This window comes from Apteryx mantelli, chromosome 10 (genome assembly GCF_036417845.1).
Source record: "Apteryx mantelli isolate bAptMan1 chromosome 10, bAptMan1.hap1, whole genome shotgun sequence".
NCBI lineage: Eukaryota > Metazoa > Chordata > Aves > Apterygiformes > Apterygidae > Apteryx > Apteryx mantelli.
In genome coordinates, this window is record NC_089987.1 from 42,842 (window position 1) to 61,127 (window position 18,286).

An 18,286-nucleotide genomic window follows, 5' to 3' on the forward strand; every position below is an offset into this window, starting at 1 on the left:
TCTCTGATAATTAATCTTTTAATAGAAAGTATTTAAATTATATTCTTAAAACAATGCTGAGAGCAGCACAGCTGGGCTGTGAATCTGTAATCTGACAAGTCTCTTGCTGCATTTCATTTTGTTTTGTTTTGTTTTGCAGTGTAAGAAACTCAGGATAAAAAAAACGTAGTTTGGAAAAACAGGAGACAGGAAGATAGTTAAATTCAGCCCACAAAGATTTCCAATACACTGCACTATAAATACTCCCCCCACCCCCCGCCCCAAATCTCTTGGAGTAATGTCTTAGTTCTTTGGATTAAATGATGACCAACTGAATTGGTTTTGTTGCCTCGGCAGCACTAAATCCAGTGACAGATCTCTTTGTTCTTTTTCTGAATCCACTAGCTGATAACCAAGCATGTTTATAGCACCTTTGCAAACCTCCTGTACTTTCTTAATTTTCTGGAAGGAAAGAACATTCCTCCAGGCCTGGGAAACATTAACTGCATCTCGGGATGTGATTTTGAAGGCTTCTTTTTTTTTTCCTGGTCCCTGTCCATGTGTGATATTATAGATCCAGCTTTTGAGTGTGGGGGTCAAACTAAGGTCTGCAAATTTATACATTTCTGAGATTTCTGATAAAGGATCTCTTACCAGATCTTCAAAACGGATCATTAGATAGCGATCTTTAAGGAAACCAGGGGGTTTTAGAGTAGCTGTTTCATAAATCTGAACATGACTTCTACAAATTTCTTGCATTACTTTGTATTTGCTGTCTTCAACTTTAGTGCCATTGGTACTCAAAACAATCCCATTGTCACGGGCTAATGCTTTGACTGATTGTTCCCGTGACTTGACAACTGCCCTGGGGTCACGGACCAAGTGAATGATTTTGAGGTTCAGAGAGGGATCAGTAAGAAGTGGATAGAGAACCTTCAAGTCAAAGAATCGGACCTCCTTGATGACAATGTGGCTGTAGGTTTTACAGGCTTCCTCCACTTTGCTGAACGGGTACCGGCCACAAAGAGTCTTGCACGCCATTTCACTCGTTATGTCAGTACGTTGAAAAGAGTCACAAGCAGGAGCTGAACATAGAGCCCGACTCACTGCCCACTGAAAGAGATCGGATAAGTTTCTTTTCCAAGGCATGTAGGCATCAAACACAGACATGTCACACAGAAAGACGGACCTGACTAAGTCCCGCACTGCCATGTGCAAGACTTTGGCACTGTTCTGGTACATCGTAACCCACACATGCCAGGCAGGCTCCATCAGATAGAAGACGCTGGGGTGCTGGCTGAAAAGTTGACCGACAAAAGAAGATCCTGACCGCCAGGAGGACAGAATGAGGATGTGGACTTGAGATGGTTTTTCCTCAGATTGAGGCATGAAGCTACTGTACCGGGCATACATGAAGAGTAAGAATCCAGTCTGAACCATAACAAAAAGTACAACGATTGCACTAGTAATCCGAATCCTTGCCATTGTCACTGAGGAAAAGCAATAAAAAAGCTGAAAAAGAAAAGGAAATTGTTGGTGAATAGTTGTTGCTATGGCATAACAATGGTAAAACCTACACAATATAAATTCATGCATTAGTAAGCTCTCTGTTTAAATATTTATGTATTTATTTGGTATTACTTGGTTCCTTAATTAGTAGCACTGGAAAGAGAACAGCTGCAGATGAGAGGTGTTGGAAACAGAAAGAATGAGATTCATGGCAGCAAGATCACAGTGGAAATAAGCTTGGAGCAAATGTTTGATGCTGAAGGTAGTCTTGAGTTGATGCTGCTCAGCTGTTGAAAAAAAAAAAATCTAAAAAATGCCCAATAGCCTCAACTTCAATTCTGGGGGATGCTGCCAAGGAGAATTTTTTCCTGAATCTTTCCACTGGATTTCAGTTTCAACCTAAAAATACAAGGGTGTCTATCCCATAAAAGAAATGGACAGGAACATTATTAACTGTGGCTACTGAAATAAAAATCATCCTCTCATCACATGTGAGAACTGTTCCCTGCAGTGACAGTAGGGCACTACACTAACTGCTGGCTGTGCACAACCTGCCATTTTCAATATTGCAAAAGGTGGGTGAAAACTTGCAACCTGAAGCAGCATCTGTACAGAGATGTTCTACTTAACAAGCTGCTGGAGTGTGTCTTTGGGCCGGAGCACATATACACCACGACTGATTGCTCTGAGTCTGCATATAAGGAATTACCTGCTTGTAAGCTAGAATTAGCCTGCATGGAGAATTTTAGGCATGCCAATCCCAACAGGAGTTGTGTCGTACTTTGAAGCCAAAGTTCAAGCCACATGCACACCTCACAACATTTTACTAGCAGTTTTGGGCACCTACCTCTTAGGTAGGTGCTCTGACTTTTGCAAATTGCACTTGTAGGCAGTCTGTAAGTTAATAGACACGGTACAATGGAAATAAGATTTCCTATGTATGAAGATCAGCTCGAGAGTTTTATGTATAAGCATTTGCCATCTAACTGCATTTAGACAGTTTTCTTGTTACAATGAAAGGTAAATATATTAACTGTTAGAGAATATTGGACTGAAGCTGTCTAGAATTAATTGCTTAGCATAACTTGCTTAGCATTAGCAGCTAAATTTGCTGAAGCCTTAGGCCTCAGGCTGTGAACTTTTACTTAGATAAGTAAAAGGGGGCCCCAGAGCCAGTTCAAGCTGGAGAGATAAAGAAGTTACACGGACAGCAGGAGTAGCCAGCCTTGAAGATAAGAAGCAGCCTGCCTAGAGACAATGAAGGGGCCCAATGAAGAAGGGGAAGAACCCAGACCTAACTATTACTATTGGTCCAAACTATCGCTTAAGGGGTGGGGAATTTAGATTGTAAGGGTATAAGTGCCCAGGGATTTCTTTGTTCGGGGTCCCTCTTCGGAGGCACCCAGCTCGAGCTGTAATTACCGCATGTGTATCATTAAATTTTATTTCTCTTCAGTCTGACTTCGAACTTCTGCCTCAGCAGGAACCTAGGGTCTGACCCTGTTGTGGAGGCCGGCGAGCCTGATTTTCCATAACATTAACACACTCTGGGTTCCATTGAAAGTAAACCATGCAGACTAGTGGATATGGATACAAACCCATTTGACACAATAAATGCATTAAGTTCTTAGCACTAGCCTTATGAACGTGAAAAACACTATTCACAAGTACCGGAAGCTGAAAGCAGTGCTCAAATAAAAGAGATGGTAGAAATGGGCAGTTTCAGCTCTTTCTGCTACCTAAATAACACATCAAGACATAGAGAAACATATTCTCAGTATCTTAAATGAACATGATACAATTTTGTTACTAACCTTTTGTTTCTAAGCCAAGAAAAACAGAAATATGAACTGAGTAGCAAAAAGGAGTCAATATAAGCCACTAAACTTCAGTGTCATAGAGTAGGGAGAATCAAGCAAATGAGAAGGGCTTTTTTCTCCTGAAGTACCATCTGTTGTTTGTATGCTATACTCTTTTTATCCACTCTAGTTTATACTTACTCATCTAAAAAAATGGCTTTTTACTAAGTTTTATTATGCGCTCTACTTCACCTTATAGTGCTCCATTTCTGTAGCTTAACCATAGCATTCATTATCTGTAAGGCTATGGTCATTGCCAAGTTTTTGTGGTTGTGCTGCCCATTGAGGCAAGGCCCTTTTCCCCAGTGGTTCCACATTCTCATCAGCTCTGCGCAAATATCCATGACACATGACTGCAAAAGCATCTCTCAGGGCTAAGTCTGTGCAGCTTCCATGCCACCCATCCCACCCCCTCCTTTGCATAGTCTTATGCTTATCAGATACTCTGCTAAGCGGTTTCAGTCTGTCAGCCCGGAAGAAAATTACTCACTTCTTTTTATTAAGCTACCTTTTTAGCCTCGAGACAATTCAGCACAGCATAGACCAGTGCCGGAGCTGGTACAAAGAAGGGGAAAAAAATGCAGAGATGGGAAAGAGAGAGGAGGAGCCCCTGACCGTGGCTGCCAACAGAATACAGCCTGAGCTGCACACATAGGTCTTTAAGTTATCAGCATTAGACCTTTTGACCACCTACTGCACAATCATGTCATGCAATTCATTTACATTGACCTTTCAGGTGGAGTTATGTTAAGCTTCCCCTATGACAGGTCCCTTTAGCCTGCTGGGTCACTACTCATATTACAGAAGTATGCAACTAACTGCCAAGCTTACAGAGTACAAATTAACACAGCTAAATGGATGAGCCAACACAACTTCTGTAAAATAAGCCCCCCCCCCAAAAAAAAAAAAAACACATCTTTTTCATCAAGCTGCTAAAATTCTCTTGTCATGTCAAAATACTGAATGATCCTGGTTAGTCATCTGTATTGTTTTCCCTTCCAGATGCTATTTTTTTCCAACAGCAAAATGTGGGAAAAAGTACATAGCCGTATTTCCATATTTCTGTCTGAGGAGATAACTACAAAATAACAAGTACAACAGAGTGCTCATAAACAATCTCATTTTTCTGGGCCAGCTTCATAAGTACATTCAAAGCTACAAAAAGAGCATACCTTTTTAAAAGACACAGAGTTCAATACGTTCACTCAAATAGCTACTAATATATGCAGGCAGACAAGCATGGGAAAAGTAGTCCAGTCTTCCCTTTCTGCTCTGGCAACGGTGTCTGGGCAACACCTGCATATTCTGCCAATTTTGGGCCGGAGTAGATGTAGACCAAGTATGCTGTGGATCTTTTTTAAGGATCCAGTAATGCTTTTTAAAGAATTACTATGTTTCTACTTTAGCTACACGGAACTGCTGCTTCACTGTAATCAAGATCACTCTGCTGAAATGCAAACACTACCTGTTCTTTATGCCTTATTTGGGGGGGGGGGGGGCATGGAGAATGCAGCAGAAACCTATAAACATGTAGATGTCAAATCAAGAGACTTTTTCTTTTTTTTTCAATTTCACATCTGCGTTGACTGTTTTGGACTTCTCCCTGCTCACCTAAGTACTGTTGCAGATAATACTGTGCCAAAGAAGAACTAGCTACCAGCAGTATTAACCCATACTTTGTGTCTGAACCAGTCTGCCCAACATAAGCACTACAAATAGTATGTAAAATAATTGTAGCTAAGAAGCTCTTTGGTGCAATATAAACTGCAAGAAAAAGCATGATATAGAAATAAAGCACTGACTAGATTACATTTTTAGTATGCAAGCTTCATCTTTCAGCCTTTTGGGAAACTTAGGTTGTTTTAAAGGAATGTGCACACGTGCAGGCATCACACAAAAAAATAAGAGTTATAAAAATTACAAAAAAAATGCACCAGCTATAAGAGTATTATCCTGGAGTATTTCAGTGCATGAGGCCAAGTACACATCCAGTTCACTGGATTTTCTCTATAAGCAGTGCCTTTTATTTCCACAGGTCTCTTTTCTTGGGTAAGTGTAATTTTATTTTCATGTAAATATTCTTTAAACCTTAGCAATTGCATTCTTTAGTTAAGGTGCTTGCAAACTGGGTTAAGCCTACACCCCTTTAGTGTGTAACATTATAACTTACCAAGCTCTTTCATGATTTTTAACAAATGTTAGCTGAAGCAGAGAGCTCCTGAATACCCTGAAGAATCACCTGAGCATAAAGATGTTAAATATATATTTTTTATGAATTTACTGACTAGATTACATGATGTTATTGCCTCAGTCATGAAGGACAGCACCTTGTGATGCAGGCTGCTCCTTCTGATCCTCAGTTTATTTCATCGCAGGACTCACCAGAGGGTGCTGTTAGGCAAACTCTCTCTTTTAGCACAGAAAGGTAATATGCCAAAACTTTATTAAAGTTACCAGACGAAACAGTAGTCTGCGACTTGCTCTGCATCGCTTGGCCTCTCGTTCTGCCCGCGCTCTGCACCCTGCCCAGAGCTCGACTGCACTCCCTGCCCATCAGCCCCCCTCGGGCGGGGGAAGGGGCCTGCTCCTGCCTCCTGGTTGCGTTTCTCCTTGCCTTGCTCGCCAGCAGCGCTTCCCAGCGGCTGCACCAGCCCGAGGGACTACAGCAGGCATGCAGTGTGCAAATCTGCGGGGCAGAGGGAGAAGCAGCAGCGGAGCCGGACGTCCAAACATTACAGCCACCTCAGCTGCCGTCTCAGTGACCGACGCCTCTAGCAAACAGCTCCTCACTGACCCACGAGGCCAGAGAAGCGGCGAGGAAGCTAGAAGAGGCAGAAAGACAGACCGAGAGGGATTTCCAGGCATCTCGCAAAGCACTCCAAAACCTTGCACATCTCTCAACTGAGAATTTTAAAGTATTGTCATACTTGGTGGTATCACAATACATCCTTGATACAAAATGATATTCCTAAATATAAATGATTTTAATAACAAGCAATGTTACTACTTTTTTGTGACAGCATTTCTTTGGGAGAGCTCTGGCAAACAGCAGAATATTTAAGTCTTTAATTTTAATGAATTCTTGGGGCAGAATGATTTCTTCTGAACCTAATGCAAATGTTCAGAATGTAATTTTAAAAGCCTCTGCGTGTATGTTTTAGGTGGCAATCCTGAGTCAAGCTTAGTCACTGGGTTTGTCTTCATAAGGCTAATACTGGAAACAAGATCCTGGACTAGATAAACCCTGGGTCTGCCCCAGAATGACTAGTCTTACATATTGTGCAAACAAAGCTAATTATACAAAGTGAATAACAAAGTGATGATTTTCTTCATCACTTAAACCTGCTCTGATGGAAAGCTGAGTTGCAGGGACACTAATATTTGCTACTGCTTCCCAAAAGACTGGACACAGTACAGCAAGTTACATACTTTTAACCAGTAAGGTACTAAGCACTGTACCAATACGTGGTGAGCAGCAGTCCCAATCCCAGAAAACTCTCTATCTAAACAGAACAATTTTCAGACCCAGGATGGCAGAAAAAAATGGAGGAGAGGGGAAGTAACTTATGCACAGGATGATCATTTAGCTTCTAATTTTAGGGACTTTTATGTATTTGTTGCATAAGACAAGGAATGATGGAGTCAAGCAATCATATCTTTGCAGTTCAGCACTGAGCAGCATAATTGTTGAGTAATCTTCTTTTCAGTACAGAATTCAACTTGAAGAGATCTAGTCAATTAACAAAAATTAACTGTAAAGCTCCAAAAAAAAAAGAGAGAGAGAGAGAGAGAGAGAAAGAGAGAAAGAGATCCTGCTAGTATGCTGCTCATTTGTCCCGGGAAACTAAAAAGACTGCAGAAAGAGAGTGCCTCACATTAGAGCTGGAAAGAAATATGGGCTCTCTTTGAGGTCAGGACAAAGACAGAGATGAAAGGCTCCCTCAGAACAAACAGGTTTGGGTCTGTTGCTCGAAGACTGAAAAATCTGGCTGGAATGAAGCAAAGAGCTGAAAACTCAGAGAAGAATTACAAGTACCTGCTCCCCCCCCCCCCCCCCAAGAAGGACTTCTGAGCAACTGAATCTTAGCTGTCTTTGACAAAGTTTTCCCTAGCCATTTTGCATCTGAGAAAAATTCCAGCATACTTTCATTTAAAACAGTTTTTTTATATTTATGCAGCACTCTTAAAGCCCCAAATCCCAAATCTCATATAGATTATGTAGAAATTACTTCAACTTCCACAACATGCAAAAATACAAATTCAAAACTTTTTCAGGATAGGTCTATTCTACTGAAAAATGAATACCTAGTACTATATTATATACTCAGCCTTTCAATAGCTGGAAATGATTTTCTTCCATATGCTTGTCACACACTAAATGCTATCAGAGCAATCATTAGAGTTGAATGTAAGCATTATTTATGTACTTATAACTGGCCAAGGTGCATCTCAATACTGGCTGTAAAAAAGTGGATGGCATCGTGTATTGTCTAGAATTAATAGGAAAATGTTTGTACATATCTTGATAAAGAGAGCAAGAATTGTCAGAAGATCTGCTGTACCTTACAGAGAAGTTTGCTCATGACAGACCAGACATAAGATTTCTCACCAGTGGAACTTATAAAAAATAAAATAAAATAAAAACACCACTGGAATGGCTTCTATGTGAAAATGCAGTAGTGACACAGTAGGTCCAAGAAAAATGCACAATAATATTACCAATAATTCTTACTAGAAATCACCTGGCTGGCAAAATGTTGTTTTCCAGTGTTTGTCCACAACTAGAAATTACACATCTTTACAGGACAAAAGCTTACTGTATTGCCCACACTATGGGGAATGTTTTTCAGTAGGAAATAAAGGTTATTTTAGAAGGTACATGCTGCAACTATTGATGCTTCAAAGAGAGTTAAAGGTATTTCTAATAGTTGTTCACTGCTACATAGTTGAAAGAATTGCCCACTTAATTATTTTTAACCCAACAAGGAAATGGCAATGGAAGTAATGGAAGTGCTGTAAACAGTACTACAATCTGATAATTTGAATTCTTACATTATATCATTTCAGCTGATAGTGTTGATTTAGCTTTAGAAAACATCCTTCTTTTTATAGTTTAGTGGAAAGTGAGATTAGAGGAGTCACTTCCAGGTGAAGTGCCTGCACATCAAGTTTAATTATTTTATAATACAATGAAATGTACTGTAGAGTTCATGATATAATCACAAAAGTTATACATAAAAGATTTATGGCTTTTTTTCTTTGTATTTTTTTTAGCCCAAACAGTTCAGAATTGTTCAAGTTGGACAAATTTAACTCTTGTAAAAGACAGCATCAAGGCATGGCTCTACAATACCGATTCCTCCATGCAGTGCAGCTGAAAGGATCACAAAATGTTTTCAGCTACTAGAAATACTAGTGTACGACAGATGAAGCATGCTCAGTTGCAATTTCTATAGCGAATTTCGACTGTTTTTAAGGAGGGTGAAAAATGGGATGACAGAGACACAGCGACTGAATGTTATTCACTTCTTTCAGAAACTGCCTGCACTGGTATGATAGTGTCTTAAAATTCAGACAGTCTGAGCATGTACGTGCTGAGGGGTGCTGTACAGTGCCCCCAGTGAAGCAAACGTTACACCTCAGAATTGATGATAAATTCTTTTATCATATATGTCACGTTCATCTAGAAGCAAATAATGGGCACAGTAGAGACCATTCTCCCTGGGAAGGGATTTCCCGGAATTACAGGAAATGTTCTCTCTACAGTACCTGACTTTGCAGTCTAATTCCAGCAAACAAAAACACCTTAGCCCGATTCAGCCATATTCTGGGGAGGGGGGCGGGGGAGGCGAATTTTTCAACAGATTTACCTTTAACAACAACTGACTGTAGCTCAAGGAAAGGCTGACTCGGGAGCGGAGCCAGTCGGAACCTGGGCCCACCGCGCCGGGCAGTACTGCTAATTTGCCGGCACAAGTAGGGGCGTCTGCGAACGGATTAAAAACATGCCCTGAAGGGTAGTGCAAATTATAGTAAACGCCATTGCTAAATAACGAAATAAAGGTCTGTCTGCCTTTGCACAGGGTGCCGCTACCTGCCCGCCCGCCCGCCCGCCCGCCGCCCAGGACCGCGACCGAGACGCGGGGCCGGCGCCCCCCCGGCCCGGCGCCCCCCGGCCCGGCTCGGCTCGGCCGTACCTTCCCGCTGCGCCGCCGCGCTCCCGGCGCTGCCGCGGCTCCGAGCTGCCGCGCAGACAATGAGCCGCTTTCAGACGTGGCTGAGGCGCCGGGGCAGCGGGAGGAGCCGAGGAAGGAGCCGATCCGCCCCGCGCCCCCGGAGCATCCCTGGGCAGAGGAGCCGCCTGGCAGGGGCCGCCCGCCCCGCGGCGAACCGGCGGTGCCCGCCAGCAGCCCGCACAGCCCCTGCGAGCCCGGCGGCGCCTCGGGCGAGACGCCGGGGCAGTCCCGGGAGCCGGCCCGCCGCAGCGGCCGGGGCGCCGTCCCAGCCCGCTCGTCTCCCCCTGCCCGTCCCGTCCCTTCACCGCGGCGCTTCGCGAGCGCCCGCCCCCGCTCAGGCGGCCCCGGCCCGGCCGCCCCGCTCGATGCCCCCGCCGCCCGCGGCACTGCCCCGGGCAAGGAGAGGAGGAGCTGCACCGTCCCGGCCGCCCACGAGGCCGAGCACAAGCTGGTGAGGACTACAAAAGGGCCACAGGGCCACAAACACGTTGTTTGGCTAGTTAAGAAATGGATGCAGTATGAAGTGTTTGTCTCTCTTTTTTTTTAAGGTAGCAGCCCCCACAAGTTTTGATATCAGCACTTGAACAATTTCTGAGGCAGACTCTTAGCCTTCCAAACATTTTTGCTCCCAGTTTTATTTAGGCACAGGATGGAACAGCACCTTTTGACTTTTAAGCCACTACTTACTTTTTCTCTTATGGAAACAGTTCCAGAAGTCTTATTACTCTTGACGTTCCTCTGCGTCCTTCCTCTATCAACAGCAGTTAGTTTACTCTCTGGGATACCAGCACAGAGCATGTCTACTAGTAACAGTGGCGAACTGCAATTGCATTTTTATTGATCTTTCCCTTCGCTGTTATTTAGCAAGCCAAAGGAACTTAAGAGTCTCACAAAGAGCCTTCCAAGACTAACTCCTGCTTCTTAAAGGTACTTTAATGCTAGCTGTAGTAGATTCACAGCTGTGTACATTTTTCTTCAACTTCCTGCTCCAGCCATTAAATTTCTTCTACCATTTTTATTACCTAGCTACTTAAGTGAAATGCCTCTCCAAGCATGTGCAGTCACTTTCATAGTCTTCTGTCTGAAGACTATCACCTCATTATTCACCCCACCTTTTTCAGATCATTTTGATTAGTACAGTTACAGATCCAATCCAGACATTCCAGTTGCCTCTTTCTATTGTGAAAACCAACCCTTCCTATTGCTTCATATCTTTTACCCATTCATAAATCCTTGAGATTTTCATAGCCTATAAATTTTTCTGATTTAAATACTGCTTAACTGACACATCAGTTGGAGGCAGACCTGCCAAGAATGATGTTCAGTATAAAAGTGATCCAGGAAGTTACCACAGCAAAGGTACTCCAGTTTTTTTCCTTCCTATTGTCACATCTTCCTTTACTGCTCCTTTTATACCACACTCACTTATTAGTCCCAGTAGTGAACTGCTCTTCTTTCAAAAGATGGAACGGAGAGATTGCTTTAGGTCATAAACAGTTGCATGCCACCTGCCAGCATTTAACTGTTTTTGGTTGCTTTTTTTAATTTACATAGTTCTCTTTTGAATTACTGTAGAGGATCTCTTCCAGCTTTCTTCCTAAAAGAAAATAGAATTTAAGAATATTTTCCTCTCCATTTCCTGAACCAGATCTGTTCCACCATTTCTTATCTCATGTGCATTCAGTGAACTGTTTCTCAGAGAAGTCTCATTTATCATAACTCAGTATGGAAGGAAACAACAAGAGAGGGATAATGGAGTCCCCTGTTACTATTGTAATTGTTTTCTGGCATTAGCCTCTCTCACCTTCCAGCTGCTAGCTCCAGCAGGTTTCTGCTCAAGTTGTTGGGCTGTTACGAATCCTATCACTGTAGGAGTACAACAGCTCAAACCCCTAAGACGGGGTTCTATGGCAACCCCCGAGACTTCCATCCCTCGCTTATACCCAGCCTAAAGTTTGTGCAGACACCTACCAAGTTAATTCAGAGAACTTACCTCTCTGAAAACAAAGTGACTATATTTGGTAGAGTTAATCTTCATCATAATGAGCGAGCTCCTTGAATTAACTCATGTAGTCACACGAGCACTAACGGCACTGCAAGGGAGAAGAGAGCTGGGACTATAGCAGACCTAGTGTACATCAGCTTAAGTACTGCAGAACCAAGCTCACAGGCTCCTTCATTTACCCTAAGTAGTGCCTAGAAACACTAAAAAGCAGTAGACAGTTACTTAGACACTGTGCAGTCCGATACAAAGTCTATTATCAATAGCTCTAAGCTGTCGGGGACAGACTTCAAAAAGCAAAAAGCAAAAAGCAAACTGGAGGCTTCACACCAAGAAACTATATGCAGTGAATGCTCCTTAAAATAATTCACAACTCACATGCAAGTACATAAGTTTCACAAGCACAGAAGGGTGTTGAATAGCCAACACATCACTCCCCACATTAACATTTCATTTACATTGAAGAATATGTTAGAATCCATCCAGCACATAATGACTGGAAGAAATGCAAGCTGCAAGACTGCAAAGTTTGAAATAAGTTGCAATAGAAGTTCAAAGAAAGCTGCCTGTTTTGAGAAGGGGGGAGGGGGGGGAAAGCAGGCAGGTCTTCAAACTGCTAGTACGTTCAATTCCATAGGACCATGTCCAGAAGATGGAGTTCTACTGTTCAAGTTGTTCTTCCACATTTAATAGCTGAACCATGTCTTAAGAGTTCAAGAAAACCAGAGGCATTCAACATTTTTGTTAACTGTCATCTAGAATCGCTTTAGACTTCCTCTCTAATACTCTTTGCTAGGATTAACTCTTATATACAAAACTGAAAAAACTTACATAAATGTTGTTGCTTTTCCTTTTAAGTTTGTGTGGTGTAAAGGATAAGCCCAAAAAGAGAAAATAAGATTAACTAATCAGTTTTCCTCAGGAATGAGGGACATGGTCTTTCATTGCTCAAAATTAAATCAGTTATAATCACCTAGTGATCTGTTCAATCTGAACTGTAAGCCATGTAAGTTCTAAAAGTAATTTTTCATTTGCTTTGAAATGCTGAAGTTTCACTGGCAGTTTTTTGTTAGCTTTCTTTAATCAAACACTAAGCTTCTCCGATTATTCTGGATCTGCAATTACGGTCTAGTGCTACAATAACAATACCAATAACAAATGAGTGCACAGGTCTTCCAGATATCATCATCCACAACCCAGTTTCTCACATCAACCTTGACCTTATCCATCATCCAATTTAATAACTAAATTGGTAAGCATGTACAGCCACTAGGTAGAGAAGTGTAGCTCTAAACCCATCTCATCCTTAAATTGCCCCCCCACACACACCTTCTCACTGGCTTCTTTCCTTTCACAGTGCAAATGAATGCACATACAAACAACAACAACAGAACTCTATACTTTAAACTCAGCAGTTAATTTATTTACAAGACAGCAAAAATGCTTTATATTGCTACTGTACCATATCATTTTCAGTCTTCGTGGTTTAGCTAGACTAAGATCATTCAAAAGCAAGTCTGATCGATTTCTGCAAGTTTTTGAAACAATCCTATTACAAAATGCAACCATTTGTTCTTTAACCATCCAAAATATTAAAAATGTCAATCCCAAAGCAGTGTTCCCATATGAATGAATACATATAAGGAAAAAAAAAGGGGGGGGGGGAAAATTACTGTCAAAGCAAGAACCAAACATATGCAGAACATACTTACAAAGTTCTTAAGTAGTAAGAAGCATATAGAGAATAAAAGCAGATATGTATTTTTGTACTGCATTTCTTTAAAGTTTTTTCAAGCATTTCCTCAGGACTGGTGCAGTTTGTAGGTCAATACTGGAGACACTGGCAGAACTGGTGATATCGGAGTTGTAGTCAACACCTGATTCTGGAACACAAATATTTTAATCCTACCAAACACCCAAAGAAAGATAAGTAGGATGCTGACATACTGGATCCAGGCAAATTTAATCATTTCCCAAAATCCTGGCTGATATTTAAAGAAAGTCAAGGAGCATTAATTGAGAAGCTTCTGATACTACCACACAGTAGCTAAACAAACGAGCTCTGAGGCAAAACAGCACAAATTGGTTAAACATCAGTTCGCGTGACAACTGAAAAGACTTTGAGGCATGGAAACCTCAAAAAGCCTTTTATTGCAATACGCAACAGAAGCTGCGGCAAAATATCTGTCCAAGAAGACACCTGAACCAATTCCGTGGAAAGTGTCTATTTTGTCCCTGGCTCACCAGAAAGTAGACAGGTAAGCAAACCTGACGAGAGACATGCTCTATACAGTTCTTCTAAACACAGGCTTGTTCTTGTTTGAAAAACTGAGTAAAGAATGTAACGAACAAAGAATTATGTTGGAGTAAGAATTTCAGCTCTTTCTGCGCATGTAACATCTGCCAGGGCCACTGCAGGGAGTAATATCTAGTGAACTTACCTCACATACAGATTTTGAATGACTTATTTTAGGTCAGAAAACATAATGTCATGCTTTGTCAGTGGCATCCATGACAGATTGGGACTGCAGGTGCTCAACCAAAGCAAGACTTTTTGAGGATATTTACTCTGAATTACTAATGAATTGACTTAAAGGCCAGTTTAGCAAAGCTGAAAAGCAACACAAGCTCCCGCTAGAGAAAGGCAATAAGTGGTTGTTCAAGCAGAACCATCTGGAGGGTGCACACAGAGGGATAGACATGCAAGTGTGTGCAACATAGAGGGACAAACAGGTACTCAGACAACTCTGAAACTGTAGTGTGTGCTTAGCTAATAAAGGAAGAGTTCAGTAATAAGTTTAGAAGAGAGGATAGTGTTGTTCATTTGGCCTATATTTTAAGGACTGCATAATGCTATCCAGTTATGTCACGGTTTACAAAGGATATAAAATAACTTCCATTGGGTAATGAATAGTGGCATTAATGATAAATGGTGTATCTGCTGCTCTTCCAGTCATCCAAACAGGGTTGGGATCTGACAAGACTGTTGTTACTAAAATGAATAAAGAAAACTTCCAGGTTAAGGGGCTTTTCAGTCTTAATACAGAACTCAAATCCTCACAAAACAGCTGCTAATATGCTGACTACTGCTGTCCTGCAATTAGCAGCTATACATTCGGGCTTACCGTTTCTATCTTGATATGCTGCAATGATGTTTGTTAGATCATAGTCACTTGCAAAAGGACTTGTGCCATTGATCACAGACACCTGTTACCACAGGGAGATACCTGCATTATTTGTCCGCTCGTCAAGAAAGCAATTCTACTGAGCTTGTTACTCAAAGTAATCATGCCTTTAAAGACATACATGTAAACATCAGACTGAACATCTCAACAGAAGAATCTCTTCTAAGGAAACACCAGTTCAGAAGTTCTAGGATCTGCTCTGTGCTCTGGGTCTAAGTAATTAGGGTGTAGCATCTATGGCGCTACAAAAATAAAGAGGGGGAATTAGAAAGGGAAGATAAAAAGTTTTCTCACATTGTATCTGGTATCCAGTCCACAATGGTTAAGTAATTGCCTCTGGTTCAGTTTCAGGTCTCCATTCACATAGAGGTGAGACCCTGGTAGAGGAGAAAAAAACTGAAGGAAAGCCATGCTCTGCATCACAAATGTTGACATTCTCTGAAACAGTGAACATGAGAGAAGAGAATTGAGGAAAAACTGAAACTTTTCTGTCCCTTTGTATCTATAGATTTTCTGCATGGATTTGATTTTATAGATTCCCAAGTTTCAGATCATCACATTATTCTAGAGAGAGGAGCATCAAATATATAATTTTTTAAAAACAGGTGAGGTTAGTTGTTAGTTAACCAACTTTATAAACAAGATTCCACAGGTCATTCACTGAAGTTCAACAATTTGTGGCTAATGACAAAAAGATTGGACTTGCCGTAACATGTGAAAAGCAACAAGATGATTAAACACATTTACTGGACAGACACACTTAAACTCTCAGCAGTCAAAGCCAGCTAAGGATTCCTGCCCTGCAATAAGGGCCAAATGAGGAAGTTCCTCAGCCCTCACTGACCCCTCAATCTGAAGGAAAGTTTTAATATTTATTGTAAAACAAAGGCATTGTGAACACCGGAACTTTCCATATGATATTAATCACTGACCAAAAACTTCCATCCATAAAGTTAGGACTGTCAGGCTTTCTCTCTGAGCCTCAGAGGTTTAAGAATATATTTTTTTTACACTACACAGCTATGCTTGCTAAGCTCGTCCATCTGCAATCAGCTAAAGCACCTTGGCTAAACTAAACCTGAACTCTCTAGCAAAACTTCCCCTTGTCTCTGTTGTTCCTTTCAGATGCATCCATGGGGTTTCTGCGCACTAGTGTTTCACCCACTGCTTTAGGTATTAATGGAACCAAGTTTTCAACAGTCTGATTGCCACTCGAAAGAGATACAATTCTTCTGCTGCCATTGCATCCTGCAGCCTCTCTGCTGGACAAGGACTATATCTTCCAGCCTCCCTACAACACCTTCTTCCCCCTCACATCTATGAGGTACAGAAGATCCTGGTAGATGATTACCATTAGTTTCAGAATTGTTAAATGAAGAAAACTTAGAGTTTTAAACTGCTGTGGTAGCTTGTCCCTCCACTTCAGAAAATTGGCTGTTTATGTCAAGTATACAGAGGTATACAAAAAACGCACACCCTTCTGCCTGCCGCAGTATTCTTGGATATGTTCTGACACCATCCCAGACACTGTTGTACATCTCTGTCTATCTGCACATCTATGCTGCACTACAGCCCAGGAGAGCACACAGCTTAAAAAACAAAAATCTAATGGAGCATATCAAAACATAAAACAGAACTCAACTAGGAATGACCTAAACTGCTTTATTATTGGACAATATAGAAGAAACTTAAGTATTTGTTAGTAAACTAAATCTTTTGGATACCAATTTCAAATGTGCAAGAGTCCTTTTATCCTTTGCACAACCTCTACTGGAATATTACACGGGCTCAAGTGTCACAACAAATAAAACAAAAAATACTCACATGAAGCTGGTAGGAAAAGACCAGAATCAGCTGAACACCAACTACATGTTCCGTAGATTGTAGCGGAAGCTCCAATTTAAAATATAACTGATCCATTTTACCATCTTGATTTTTGTCTTCTTCTCTAGTCTAAAAGAGGCAATAGGAGTTTTAACAGAAGCTCTTGCCTTTAAAAAGAAAAACAAAACTGTGTTTAAAAATGCAATACTCAGATTTCCACAACTGCGACAGGCACATACTAGAGAACCTTAAAGCAAATAAGCTGCATAGTTAGGAAAACAACAAAAAGCTGCTTGACTTTAAAGACAAGGCACTAGAGACAAGCAAGAGGTCTGCATTACTAAGTTTGTTATACAAGGTTTGACATGCTCTCCAGAGAGGGAAAGCTTGTCAGATTCTTCAAAGACTCTTTGGCCCTGTGCCATTCTGACCATCTCCTTTGCATGCCACAAAGTACGCCTTAGTGCTGGATCTTCTGCCACATCCGCTAACAACGTGTGACTGATGGTCGTGATTCTGTCCCTTGCCTTTAGGTCGCACAATACAGCGCCATTACAAGCTGCCTTTTGACGGCATCTGTGTGGCTGTTCCTTTGCGCGATTCCTGGTCAAGGCTTGCTGTGCTTCTGTGCCACTCAGCAACAGAATGCCCAGAACTTCAGCCTTCTGCACGCATAACAGAGGTATCACAGACAAATAAGCTGCCCGTGTTGAATCCCAGAAGGATGAAGAGTTGTAAGGCAGAATTTAGCCACATAGCCTCTGGTTTTGAAAGACAATAATAGCTAAACTTGCAACCTTCAGAGCATGATATGCCATATAGGTATTAAAACACACACATTCAGGCAAAATCAACTGATGTGTTCATGCCAGCCACCAGAGCACGAGGGCAAAGAGGAGGCAGAACTGCACTGATTAAAAATCACCTGCCCAAGTCAATTGCGCCGTGAGGCACGAAGCTCTGCTCGGAGGAGCAGCCGCCTCCTGGCGGCAGCGCACGGGGGGTCGCGGGCGCTCGGGCGGCGCCGGCGCTCCCCCCAGCCCGCCACCGCTCCCGGGCCCGCCCCGGCCAGGCCTACCGACAGGAGCGGGACGCGCAGCCGCTCCTCCTGGAGCCGGTTGAACGCCGGGAAGGTGCTCCACGCCAAGAAGCTGCCCGGCCCGGGCCCGGTGGTGGCTACGAAGAGCACCTCGTAGCGGAACCGCACGGTGGGCTGCTCCAGGTACGCGCTCTGCTTCAGCCAGAAACCTGCGGGCAGAGACAGCGCGAAGGCCTCAGCGCCGCGCCGCGCTCCGCCGCGCCGAGAGCAGGGCCGAGCAGCGCTCACCGTGGCTCCGGTAGGCCACCAGCAGCGGCGGCACGTAGGTGAGCGCCCCGATGAGCAGCAGCGCCAGCGCCGCGGCGGAGCAGAGCCCAGCCCGGTAGCGCGTGCGGAACGCGGGGTGCGAGAACAGCTCCACGCCGGCCATGGCGGACACGCGCCAGCCGGCGCCCTCACCGTGGCAACGGCCGCGGCGCCAGACTGACGGGACGGCGCGCCTAACGGAATACAGAGCGCCTGGGCGGGACGAGCGCGCCAGCCAGTGGGCAGCACAGCTACACGGCGGCGAGCCGGGGGACGCGCCCCGACCGGAGCGGGGAGGGAGTGGAGGCACCTACCGCTTGCGTCAGGGCCTAGGACGTCACTTTGAG

The 18,286-nt window shown here is 42.9% G+C and overlaps 2 protein-coding genes across 4 annotated transcripts; both read right to left on the bottom strand.

The window, feature by feature from the left end:
• Nucleotides 1-9,844, bottom strand: LOC106498816 (carbohydrate sulfotransferase 5-like). 2 transcript variants are annotated; one of them, XM_067302246.1, is made up of 3 exons: nt 9,545-9,609; nt 9,218-9,333; nt 1-1,491 (listed from the first exon to the last, which is right to left on the bottom strand). In XM_067302246.1, exon 3 carries the CDS (start codon nt 1,462-1,464, stop codon nt 283-285), a length of 1,182 nt encoding a protein of 393 aa, XP_067158347.1. In that variant the 5' UTR covers nt 1,465-1,491; nt 9,218-9,333; nt 9,545-9,609; the 3' UTR covers nt 1-282. The 2 variants fall into 2 exon arrangements, with proteins under 2 accessions (XP_067158347.1, XP_067158346.1); XM_067302245.1 differs by lacking the exon at nt 9,218-9,333 and having other exon boundaries at nt 9,545-9,844.
• A 3,139-nt stretch (nt 9,845-12,983) lies between these two features.
• TMEM231 (transmembrane protein 231) lies at nt 12,984-18,236 on the bottom strand. Of its 2 annotated transcripts, XM_067302248.1 has the most exons (7): nt 17,922-18,236; nt 17,673-17,842; nt 16,595-16,723; nt 15,065-15,208; nt 14,711-14,792; nt 14,467-14,577; nt 12,984-13,572 (listed from the first exon to the last, which is right to left on the bottom strand). In XM_067302248.1, exons 1-7 carry the CDS (start codon nt 18,061-18,063, stop codon nt 13,388-13,390), a joined length of 963 nt encoding a protein of 320 aa, XP_067158349.1. In that variant the 5' UTR covers nt 18,064-18,236; the 3' UTR covers nt 12,984-13,387. The 2 variants fall into 2 exon arrangements, with proteins under 2 accessions (XP_067158349.1, XP_067158348.1); XM_067302247.1 differs by lacking the exon at nt 14,467-14,577 and having other exon boundaries at nt 12,984-13,468; nt 17,922-18,171.
• Between the last annotated feature and the right edge of the window lie 50 nt (nt 18,237-18,286).